General features: G+C 36.5%; 1 protein-coding gene across 2 annotated transcripts; it reads right to left on the bottom strand.

The window, feature by feature from the left end:
- Nucleotides 1–5,041: 5,041 nt before the first annotated feature.
- LOC143351864 (uncharacterized) lies at nt 5,042–11,494 on the bottom strand. Of its 2 annotated transcripts, XM_076783916.1 has the most exons (4): nt 11,199–11,494; nt 10,918–11,093; nt 9,564–9,843; nt 5,042–7,362 (listed from the first exon to the last, which is right to left on the bottom strand). In XM_076783916.1, exons 2-4 carry the CDS (start codon nt 11,082–11,084, stop codon nt 7,117–7,119), a joined length of 693 nt encoding a protein of 230 aa, XP_076640031.1. In that variant the 5' UTR covers nt 11,085–11,093; nt 11,199–11,494; the 3' UTR covers nt 5,042–7,116. The 2 variants fall into 2 exon arrangements, with proteins under 2 accessions (XP_076640031.1, XP_076640022.1); XM_076783907.1 differs by having other exon boundaries at nt 10,918–11,494.
- Between the last annotated feature and the right edge of the window lie 889 nt (nt 11,495–12,383).

Genomic DNA, 12,383 nt, shown 5'->3' on the forward strand with positions numbered 1-12,383 from the left:
TTAATTTTTCGATCAAACATTAATATATTTACATGTTATTAAGTAGATATTGCGATCGACTTAATTACCCATGAATAGTATAATAAATCGATATGTCATTTTTAAGAGATACTATCGAATTTATCGAATGTATCGATGTTCCAGCAGAGCCAATGAGAAGCTTGCATTATGACGTCATAAGAGTATAACGTCAATTAAGTAATTAATTGTTTGTTTGGTATCTTTTTGTACTTATTTTATTTATTTTTCGTATCTACTTCATTTATTTTCAATTATTCGAAGTATAAGGTTTAATCTTTCTTTCGAAGTATCCAGTGAGAATAGAGACGGTGTACGTGACTCCCTCATCCCACTCCCCACTCCTCGCGCGGGAGACGTGACCGATCCTGTTCGTCATTCTTCGTTTGGAAAGTGAGATGATAAGTGCGTTGACAGTTTCGCGACTAATTAGGTACGTAATTTTTAATTATTGTCATCCGAATGTCCCGAAACGTTCGTAGTACTCTCCATTAATCTTTGTCAGTGCTCCCATGTAATATTAACACGTATTTACTAGAAATTTTGCCGGAATCGCGAAAAAAGTCGAGTCAGTTTCGTGTATTTTCTAACGTGTCAATCGACACCACTTATGATATCTGTAAACGTGATTATCAAATCATAGATCATATTTCGGGTTCAGTCGATCTTTAATTAAGGTGTGGATGCATTTATTTTAACGCATCGAATCGTAATTTATGTTTTATTTCTGTTACAGATTTTGCTGCAATTCGGCTGGAAGGGACGCTACCGGCATGCAATGGATGGACGCCATTGATGCTTGAAAATTGCAAAGCGGGGGAATAGGAAATTCAATATTGGTAAAGTCAACTTCATTATAACAAGTGAGTATGTACTTATACATATATGTTTATCAATTTTTGTGTTTTTATCGATGAAATTTAATACTAAATCGATAAATATACAGATTTGTGAGTTTACTAAATTATTTTTCATTTCTAACCTCAAATTTTAATTTTTTCTTTCAGAAATTTTAATGACCGCGTGCAATGCGGTCAGTAAATTCAGTGCTTAGTTCGCGAAGTTCGAGTCAGTGTATATATATTGAAATTTCGTAAATTTTAGTCAGAGTATCGGGGCTCTCTTTGCTTCATGAATCGCGATAGTAGAGTCATTGCGTCACTAAACAGGAGTATGTATTTGGCGATGCCCACGAGCAAAAAATGTAAGTATCTTCGTACTTTATTCCGAGTACGTTTAGAAAAAAATTGTTTCTTTCCAATGTTGCTACATTAAATTTTCAATATTAGCAGACATTTTTGTATTAAAATGAAAATCTCTACAATTTAAGAAATAGAGTGTTCTATTTGCTATTTCTTTTTACAGGATCATAACATCCCATCAACGGATATACATTTTACGGATCCAGGAACCTCTTGGACGACTTCGCTGCTGACTACGTTGCTGATTTCGGTGATGATTTCCCTGATGACTTCCCTGATGACTCCTACTAGCCAACATCGTCGTGCGGGTGCTGGCATTCTACAATTGGTGAGTTGCATGCCAATTTTTATTCCTCTGGTCCCCAATCACGTCGTAGGACAAAAAGGTCCGAATCGACGCGGGTGACCAGTTGTATACGTGCAATCTTTGACAAATACAGTGACCACGGGTATAAATTATACCCGTGAATAGTAACATGTACTGTTATATTTTTTTTAGCGTAGGCTAGGGTTTTCTTGTGCTCCGCGATTTCTAATTAGACAAATGAATGCTTCATAGTATGCTAAATTATTTTACTTACTTAAATGATTGTACTAACTTAATTACATTTACTATAATGATGATGATTAAATACATAATTTTGAATATTGATTGTTTTTTTAGATTGTTTATGTCTCATATGTAAATATAATTTAATAACTTCGTATCAAGGATACCAAAGCCTTCACTTACATATTGAAAAATATGTTTGAATTTATGCACAAGAAAATATTTCGCGACGGATAAATTCTTGAGTCATGCATTATATACTATTCTCATCTTTAGAAAATGATATGCTTTGACGACAGAATTGCCCGAGGATTGAATATTTTAATTAGTTAGCTTCAGTAATTTATCTTCAGTTTCCAAAGTAAAGTATTTTATCCTAAAGTCTCGATAAAAGTATTTTCTCTTAAATAATACAATTATGTTTCATTATTAATGTATATTAAACATTTGTTCTTCATTTATCAAAAATAGAAAATACAGTAAAAGAAAAAAATAAATACTATCTCATAATTCGTTAGTATTCACTATAATCATTTTTTTAGCTCAGGATTTTCAGGTCATTTTTCCGTGTTCATTGCCTAATCTCACACAAGTGCCCAGGTGCTACTTAGGTGAGTGAAGGCAATGGGCACGATGATTTAGTTTATAAAAATTTCTAATAATATATATGTGCGATTGACATTGCGCTAGTGTATCGTGCGCGACGCAATTTACACATGTGTGTGTTTGTGGTTAGGCTGTGCAATTGCGTCGTTTTAAAAGTTCATAATAATTTACAGTAAAATTTCTATTTCACCAGTTTACATATTTTTTACATACACAAAGATCATAATATGAAATATTTAATCAAATATATACGGCAATTAGATTCTTGATCTTAAATAACAGAATGAAAGTCGATTGCGATCATTTATGCAATAACATATTTTATCAAAAATTCTACTAGATGAAAATAACGTAACACATATAATATAAATACGCAATGGCCACTTGGCTTTGTCAGTTGATTTCAGGAAATTGGTACGTACATTAGAGAGTGAATGTTGTGTGAAATGTTCGGGTGTCGGAGGAACCCCGGGGAATCCTCTCTAGTGTAGGCTTTTGCGCCCGGACATTATGTGTGAGAACCGTGGAGTGGTTGTTTGCGAGAATGAGTTTTGCAATTTTTGAAATACAGGGTTAGGTAGGTAGGTAACTTATTTTCTGGTATGTGTGGTTAGATTTAAGTAGGTAGGGTCAGGACAGGACTGTCACGAATTTTATTTTCGTGGCAGATCTATTCCTGTAGTCCGATTTGAGGAGTCGAAATGTTAGCCGATCCAAACGGATTGTTCCGTTTGTTTTGGTTTTAGTTTCGATTCTTGGAATCGCGCGGCTTTACAGTCGCTCTCCGCGGTCGCGTTCGTTCGCGGTTAGGTTTCCCGAGACGCTCGTTCCGCTCGAGTTTCGTCATATCTGTTCTGATAACGATTCCTGGAATCGTTGAAGGACTGTATGTTGCACGGAATCTTGAGCCTAGTATTAAGTTTCAGGCAGCGGCAGGTCCGCCGAAGAAAGAAAAGACTCGATGGAGTCGAAGAGGCCCTGACAAACTGTCGCAAGAATGGGCTACAACAAATGGCAATTCATTTTCATCTTCGGATGAGGATGGAAAATCATTCTCTGTTACTACTTTGTCACTGTGTTTGTCTGTAGTTGTAGTAGTAGTAGTTGTAGTTTTTCAGATGGTACTCGTACCACAACGTCCAATATTTGGGGGCAAATCGTGGTTTGCACTAGTGTTTCGAAATACAAATGATCGCGTTTGCTTTCAAGATACCGTTGCGAATATTATTAACTTATCGCGATTCCATTTAGCGTTGCGAACTGAATATTTTCGCGTTTGCTTTCAGAGTAGTGTCGCGAGTAAGCACTGATCGTGGTTTGCATTAGAGTCGCAAAACATGAATGTTATTCGCGTTGCTTGTCTAGTTATTTTTGCAAATAATTAGTTTTATAGTTAACTTTAGAGTTGCGAACGATGAGAATCTTTCGCGTTTTCGTTCAGAGTAGTGTTGCGTATAAAAACTAATCTCGGATTGCATTAGTGCTGCGAAATGTAGGTGTTATAGCGTTGCAAATATCTCGATTTTGATTACTTTTAGAGTTGCGGTCGGTTACATTACTCGCGTTTGTTTTAATGTAGAGTTGCGATATAGAGAATGCCTCAAATGTAACACTGGTACCTACCTGCTTCAACATCAATTCATCCAGCCTAGAACGGCTGTCCTCGTTAATAAAATTATCATTGCGTATTATTTAATACGCGATTTTATTAGTGTCGCGAAATATGAATATTAATCGCGTTGCAAGTTGCAAGTAATATGAATTTGATCGCAATTGTCTTTAGTATTGTGATTATTTTTTCGTTTTTGAGATTCTGGGTAAGGTCCAGGAATCAGCTGTGAGTCTCCGCAGCCTGAGTTTTCTTTCACACCGTTGGGAAACGAAAGAATTCTTGTAATTTCATTTCCTACCATAAGAAGCGCTATGGTCATTTTCTCTAGCCTGTTGGTAATGTTGTGAGCGACGCCGAAATGATAATGGGGAAAAATGTGCCGAAATGTGTGCCGAAAAAATACATTGGGTGAAAGGTCTACTCGTATACCTCGTCTGTACTTACACCTTTTAGACTTTCGTGGACCAATCTGACTGTGTTATCGACCTGAAAATTCGGAGGTTATTTTATCGATTACTTCTCATGGATATCTACAAAAAAGTATTAAACAACATTACCGTAAAGCGCCAAGCAAATTTATTAAAAATTAAAAACAAATATTTAAGAGAAATCGATAGGGGATAGGTGGACAAATTTTTCGGTGAAATTAAAAAATTTCAAATCATTTTGAATAAATTATTTTTAGTTGTAGGGATCAATTACAATAATTTTTTATGAATATACATACTCCCGAGATTCTATGCACTTTTGAGAAAAGAATCCTTTATCGAAAATATAATGAGTGGCCAGGAACGTTTCTCCGAAAATGCGTATGTTTAAAAAATCATAACTTCTGAACGGATCGAAGGGTTTTAATATTTCAAAATGGAAACGACGCGTATTTTGGTGAAGAATATTTAGAAATTCAAAGAATGTTCGAAAAGTTGTTCTTTAACCGTAAAGTGAGAAAGATCCCTTAAAAATGCTCCAATTTTCTAACAACCATAACTCCTACAATAGTGAATAAAACAGTATTAAACGATATTAATTAATTAAAAATCTCTTTCTTTCATACGTATTTTATTTAATCTCGTGGAAGGTTTCAGGAGACAACTACAATTATGCAGACGGTTCATTATTTAAGAAATACATTGCATACAAATGTGTGCATTCATATAAAATATGACGAGTGGTGCTTGTAATTCGAAATGAAATGACTGAAATAAAAAACGCAACGCTAGTTAACAACGTATGGAAGTGTAGTAAATCGAGTATCGGAAATTTGTATTATTTATTCACAACGACGTCGTATTATTAATTTTTTTTATCAAACGTCAAGTCGAATTCATTGAAGTTCAGAACTCTGAGTTACGTCGAGTATTATTTCCAGTCACACGAATGAAAAATAAAACAAAGTTAGTGATTTAAAAACAGTTAACAATTCTTAATTATATGTTTAATTATCATATATATTAGAAAAGGAAGATAAGTACTCCGTTAGTATTTACTAGACCTTCTTTCGCATTTTTAAAACACTTAAAAATATAAATGATGTTCAGATACATGCAAAATCACATAATACATTTCATGAAAGTACACTTTTCTTGTCCATCGCGCAGTAAAAATTTCTCAAAGCAAAGAAACAATCATGCGCCAAGAGTTAACATATTCTTATCAAGTACAAACTGCTTTATCGTCAATCGTTCAACCGTTCACTGGTTTTTCTGTAATTAATATCGGTTTAAAGTGTACGAGTCGTCTGTAGAAATGTGGAAAATTTATGAAATCCTAGCGACAATGATTCTTTTTCTGAATACTGTGTATAAAAAGGCGGTACAAATGCGTATAAATAATGGTATTATCAAAGCTTTGAGGGAAGCACATCACCAAACTGTGTGCATCTTTCAATATTGCCAATTAAGGTAATTTCTACAGACAATTGTTGTAAATTATTTAAATTAATATATAATTATAAATGCAATTTATAGTGTTCTTCAATTTAAATGAAAAATACTATAATGAAAGGCAGTGGCCTTCTTTTGTTCTACTGCACTCTTACTACTTAATTATTTATATTTTTTAACTCAACGCTGATAAACTCTTGTCATACATCGATAAAAATTGAATAATTGAAAATATAAATAAATACACCACACGATGTGCTGTGTCTTCGTGTTACTTCGGTCAGATTAAATTCAATTAATTGTTCAAAGTCGTATTCCTTCCTTTCGAACCATACCAAGACACGATTTCTATTTTTACACGATGCAAGCTTTTTTCTCTGAGAGAAATGGAAGAGATCTAGTCGAACAATATGCAACAGTTAAGTAGATATTGGGTCAGTGATCTTTATGAATTGATTTTAACTTGACAATAGTATCTTTGTTTAACATAATAGAATTCAATGTTAGTAAAAAGATTTTTAAACATAGGAAGAGGATCATTTAAGCAAATTTAAAAAATACAATTTCCATTCTACAAGCAATTCTTCATTGAAGTATCTTAATTAAATTAATTAAAATAATCTTAACTATTGAATCAGGGAAACGATTAAGTGTTAACACTCAGACTAGTTTCTAAATAGTATTATTAAATAAACGTTCGACTTATACGATTCGAAGACGTTTAACGCGTAAAATATTCAGCCTCTCGGAAGGAACAATTTTTCTAATCTATAAGTATTTAACTTTCATCGGTACTAATTCACACGGAAAAATTTTATTTTTCCAATCTGTGCCTCTTTCCATTCACGGCGTTGTTATAATAATTATAATAATATAATTGATAACTGGAAGAATAGAACATTTCGAAAGTCTCTAAAAAATGGAAGTACGAACTTTCACATCGATCCACCCTCAACCAAACGAGATTCCGTAGTAGTACCAACATCGTAGACAAATTAATAACTAGTTTAACGATGAAATTGGCCACTTTCTGTAATTTATGCCCCAACATTCACCCGTGAATCTTGATTTTAGAAAGAAAATTTACCAGTAAAAATATCGATACCGAAATATTATGATTAACAGTACGAGTAAACGTAGCATGGGAGCATGATCCCTGCTTAGTAGTCCCAGAGGACAATTTTTCCTGTCAACGGGTTATGATTAATTTTCTATCGCGAATCCTCGCTGCATCGAAATCGAGTATTACGCGCCGAGTTCTTGAGGCTCGGTGCAATCGGTGGGCTTCACCTCGAGCCACCAGTCGTTAGGGTAGTGATACTTCTGTAGTTCGATACCCTCTCTGGGTACAGGCATTAATCGACCGCCAAATTGTTTCGCTGGTAACGGAGGAATCACCAGTTGCGGTGGGAAGCATTGCAAACTAGGGGAGAACTCGCAATCCGGAGGCAATACTCTTCTTGTCCAACCCACTCTCCTCACCATTTGCGTCTAAAAAAAGAAAGAAACAATAAAAACATTAACGGGGTATTTTTATCTAGAATTTTTCAAAAATCGACCTTTTCTATTACGCTTTCTTAAAGTACATGTCGTTGAAAATATACAGAGTGTTCGGCCACAAATTCCGAAAAAAACTGAAAATATCATATTCTAGACAAGAATACCCCCTTAAGTAGGCAGGCTGATTGAGAAATAAAGACTCACTCCAATTTGTTTCACAGATTAATGAAGAGAGAATAATTTTTCGTCTAATAAAATTCGTATTGTTCGCCGCTTTATTGCCAAAAGTCGTGCCAAAAAGCAACTTTCCGTGCCCCGATTATGACGTACGTAAAACACGCGTCGTAAATCGCACGAAATATTCGCGACTACTCGCCGAATTTATAACACGTAACGGATGATACTGCGATGTTAAATTTGCGAGCTCTATAGTCTCGCAAAACGTTGCAGCATCGCTATTCATGCAGAAACAAGTCGTTTGCGAATAATACAGCACGTAGCAGTCGTTAAGGAACTTCATGTGTTCGCACGTTTCGAGAATAATTATTATGTTCCGCATTCAGGAATGTTCCGTTTATATAAAACGTGTATATAGTACTGTTTACATGAATAACTTCTGTTAAAAATATGTTGTAACTATTGAATATATTATGGAAGAAAGAAAGTTAGATTTTTCTGCCGCTACTCTTTTAGACATCGCTTTAACTTGGTTTTAAGAAATTAAATTGAGCATCTTAATGCTTTTTAACTCTGTTGCTCGCCGCCAGAAGGCTACGCTCTCAACGCTTCTCCCGCAAGTTTGATCGACCATCTATTCTTATACAGGGTGTTCGGCCATCCCTGGGAAAAATTTTAATGGGGAATTCTAGAGGCTAAAATAAGACGTAAATCAAGAATACCAATTTGTTGATGGAGGCTTCGTTAAAAAGTTATTAACAATTAAATTCAAAAATTACAAATCGTTCTGGAAAAATTATTTTCGGTTGCGGGGGTCAATTACAATCATTTTTGGTCATTACACATAGCCCTGAAATCCTACGCATTTTCGAGAAAAAAATTCCTTACCGAAAATATAATTTCTGGCCAGAAATGTCTGCCCGAATTTTCATGCGAATCTTTAAAACGTCATAACCTCTGAACGGATTGACCGATTTTAATGTTTAAAAAAGCAACCTACGCGTATTTTGATGGAGAATATGTACAAATCGCAAAAATATTCGAAAAGTTGTTCCTTGACCCCGCAAAATGAGAAAAATTCCATAAAAATGGTCCAATTTTCAAACAGCCATAACTCGTACAATTGTGAATTTATTTCAATGAAACTTTTTTCTGAAGTAGAGCTCATGGGTACCTACAAAAAAGTATTAGACAACTTTTCTGTAGGGCGTCAAACAAAATTACTAAAAATGAAAAACTAATTTTTAAGAAAAATCGACAGGGGGTAGGTGCCTAAATTTTTCGACGAAAAAAAAAATTTTCAAATCGTTCTAGAAAAATTATTTTTGGTTGCAGGGTTCAATTACAATCATTTCTGGTGAATAGACATACCCCCGAAATCCTACGCATTTTCGAGAAAAAAATTCGAAAATGTGTGAAATTTTTCTACAAAATTAGAAAATTTCAAATCATTCTGGAAAAATTATTTTCGATTACGGGGGTCAATTTCAATCATTTTTGGTGAATAGACATACCCCCGAAATCCTACCCATTTTCGAGAAAAAAGTTCAGTACGGTTGGAACTTTAAACGTTAATAACTGTTTAACGAAGCCTTCATCAACAAATTCGTATTCTTGATTTTCGTCTTATTTTGGCCTCTAGAATCTCCGATTAAAATTTTTCCCAGGGGTGGCCGAACACCCTGTATATACACCCTCCGAATGACTATTAAGTGTTTCAGTATCTAAGCTTTCACCAATAGTAAGAGACCACCATACTTAACCTGTGTTAATAAAGTGCTATTTTTACTATTATAAAATATAACTTCATCAATTTGCATCAAATATTCTAAGTAGAGAACAAAGAATAGTATGATGGCTCTGTGGTAAAGCAGATTATGAATTAATCCAGAATAGGCAGATAAAAATTCTAAAAATGTCTATCTATATCGGTTTCAATGCTCTATAAATTGTAAAATTGTAAACCAAGTTAGAATTTTAATTACATAGATACAAAACGTTAAAAGTAAACTTACCACGGCATCTTCCTCGAAAACGACTACCTCCACCTTGGGCGCATCTTCACCGACCTCGTGCTCCTGTATACGGTACACCCCGGCGGCGTGCAAGTACGTGGCACTTAGGCCAACTTCGCGAAACGCTTTCGTGATCAGGACATCGTCGCGTAGCGTGTCCACTAGACAGAGTTCGATCTTACGCGCCCAGGGTAGCGCACGACCGATCCGAACTTGACCCCAAAGCCCACCGAGGCACAGAAAGTGCACGATACCCAATTTGGCCAACACCAGGTGAGCTCTAGAGAGATCAAACGAACGTTTCAGCTAGGATTTCATCAATCGGGGTTTTTATAAATATGTAGAAATAATATTGAAAGTTGTTAGAAGCAAATTAGAAGATCAGCAGTCTAAGTGGTGGATTGCAACTATGTTGAATTTATCATAGGCGTGATTCTACATATAAGCGTTGGTTATAGACTTTAACGCCAAACCTACCGGCACTTCATGTATATCCATTCTTACCATGACCGGTCAAATGACCTTTCTTTTTCTCTTTTACAAGGCAACGTACTTCTAATTTTTCCATTGTATAGAAAGTTGTGTTTTGATGTTTATTCGTGAGATATCCTTCTCTTTTAAAGAGAAGTTAACCAGAATTTGGTACCAAATTTTGTCCAATTCAAATATAAATCATTCAATTGGTCGGATGATCGATCGATCGTGGTAGGCAAGGCAGACTACATATTTTTCTCGGAAAACAAACAGTAAAAATAGCAGTGAATATTGTAAAATTCATTGTATGTATACTATAAGAAACGAAATTTTAAAAACGGTCATTTCACCGGTCGTGGTAGGTTTAATATTACAAGACTGGAAAGAATCAAACCGAATGACATACAGAAATAATAATATTGTGTAGTGCAAATATAATGCAGTAATCGATAAAAGAGAGATCAATTGTTATATTACAAAAGACTATTTGTGATTGAAGTTACCAAATGTGGATTAATGGTATAAATACCAAATGTATTTGCCTAAACGGATAACATAAATCAACCTTAAGTAGTTCATATCAACAGAACAGTCTAATTGCCAAAAATGTTAGCCATGCGGCAATCAGCCTATTACCACAGACGAGGTATACCAGTAGACTTTACATCCAATGTATTTTTTCGGCTCATTTTTCTGGGGCTCTAGAGCCCCATTACCATTTTCATGTCACTCGTAACATTACCAACAGTCTACTCGTATACCTCGTCTCTGGTGAAAGGTCTACTCGTATATCCCGTCTGTGCTATTACGATAAAGCTATCAACCACAGAGCATTTCGATAAGAACTTATCAGCAGCCAGTAGTTAGGGACTATGTGGACCTGTAGGCAAGCTCGTGCAGTTTCTCTGTAAATTCTTCGGGGACGCTGCAGGGTTGCCTGGGCGCCTCTTGCCGACTGAGGCTGTACCAGAACAGCACTACCATGAGGAAGAACGCCGCCAACGCTCGTAGCGGAGTGATACGAAATCGTCTTCGGAGAAAACTCATATTGGTAACCTTGAACACAAAGGACCGTCGTCGTCAGACCGAACGTCCCGTCTCGTTTCGGGAATCATTGGCTTGAACCGAACGCGCGGAACTTGTTCACCGAAACGAACATACTGTTCATCCACGAGCAACAGCTGAGCAAACCCTCGAGCGAACGGAGCCACAAGGATCCTCGTACGTAGTGTCACGCATCGTGACGTCCCATCATTGCGTAATTTCGCGGAACACCAGAAACGAAAGCACCGCGTCGCCGCGTGGCCGTGCAACGACGCGTGCAGTCGCGACGCGAGACGGACGCATGACCCACGTGTCCACCAGGTCCGACCCGAATTCACATTTTCGCGACACCGCTTTTTTTCTCACCCTCGTTGCGCACCACCGTTACCAAGTATTAGCGATTCCACCGTCACTAGCCCTCCTTCCCAGCGCCCTTCTACGCCAATGTCCCATAGAACCGGCAACGTCGCAACCAATCGATGGCTCTACCTTACCGACGGACGTCACTCGATTGGTGGCGCCGCTCCTGGAGCGACCAGACACCATCGCGTTCCCTCGCGCTTCGAATTTCGATCTATTAACCCTCGTAAATAGAGTACGAATATAAATGCACCGACGTTACGTCCCGTTTTCTTTCATGGGAGGAGAGGAGTTTATCATTTTGATGGCCGATTCACCGTGGAATCTTAGTTAACCGACGCGCGAAAGGGAAAACTCGCCGAGGACTTTTGCGGCATTGTGGTTCGCGCGTGACTTCTAGAAATAATTTTTCGCTTTTTTTAAGAGGTTTCGTATGTATTTGTTATTTCATTTAATTTCTTTCGAAATGGTTCTCGTTTACTTGGAGAGAATAATACTTTCTGAAAAATTGATCCAATTTTGATCCATTATATGCGTGACAATGTCGTCTCGAATCCTTAATTTGTATAGATAATCTTGTATAAATACTGAGGACATATTTGGGCAAGCTTTGATAATATTAGAATGATTTTTCGTACCAAAAATGATAACAAAGTTGCAACGTCAGTCGCATCGAGTTTCTGTATAATTTATATAGGTGTATTGGGTCTATGCAGAAGTTTTGATGGGTTTTTAAATAAATGGAAAGATTATTATTAACGCTGGTTTCCACGACAAGTAGTCCGACCTACCCTTGTGTACCTGACGAGGCTTCAACGTCATCGAGTAGGGATAATGAAGAGGGGATTTTGGGACTAGACTGGGGTGAGACGTTGCCATACAAACACAGTTCCAATATCCGTCGCGTTGGTGACACTGCTCTAAATCACTTTCTGGTGCTTC

The sequence above is a fragment of the Colletes latitarsis genome, chromosome 1 (assembly GCF_051014445.1).
Source record: "Colletes latitarsis isolate SP2378_abdomen chromosome 1, iyColLati1, whole genome shotgun sequence".
Taxonomy (NCBI): Eukaryota; Metazoa; Arthropoda; class Insecta; order Hymenoptera; family Colletidae; genus Colletes; species Colletes latitarsis.

Coding starts and splice junctions, on each gene's coding strand:
- LOC143351864 (XM_076783916.1), bottom strand. CDS start 11,084: ATGAGTTTTCTCCGAAGACGATTTCGTATCACTCCGCTACGAGCGTTG. Junction 9,844..10,917: donor CTGCACGAGCTTGCCTACAG/GTCCACATAGTC, acceptor TGATCTCTCTAG/AGCTCACCTGGTGTTGGCCA. Junction 7,363..9,563: donor TTTTCGAGGAAGATGCCGTG/GTAAGTTTACTT, acceptor TTCTTTTTTTAG/ACGCAAATGGTGAGGAGAGT.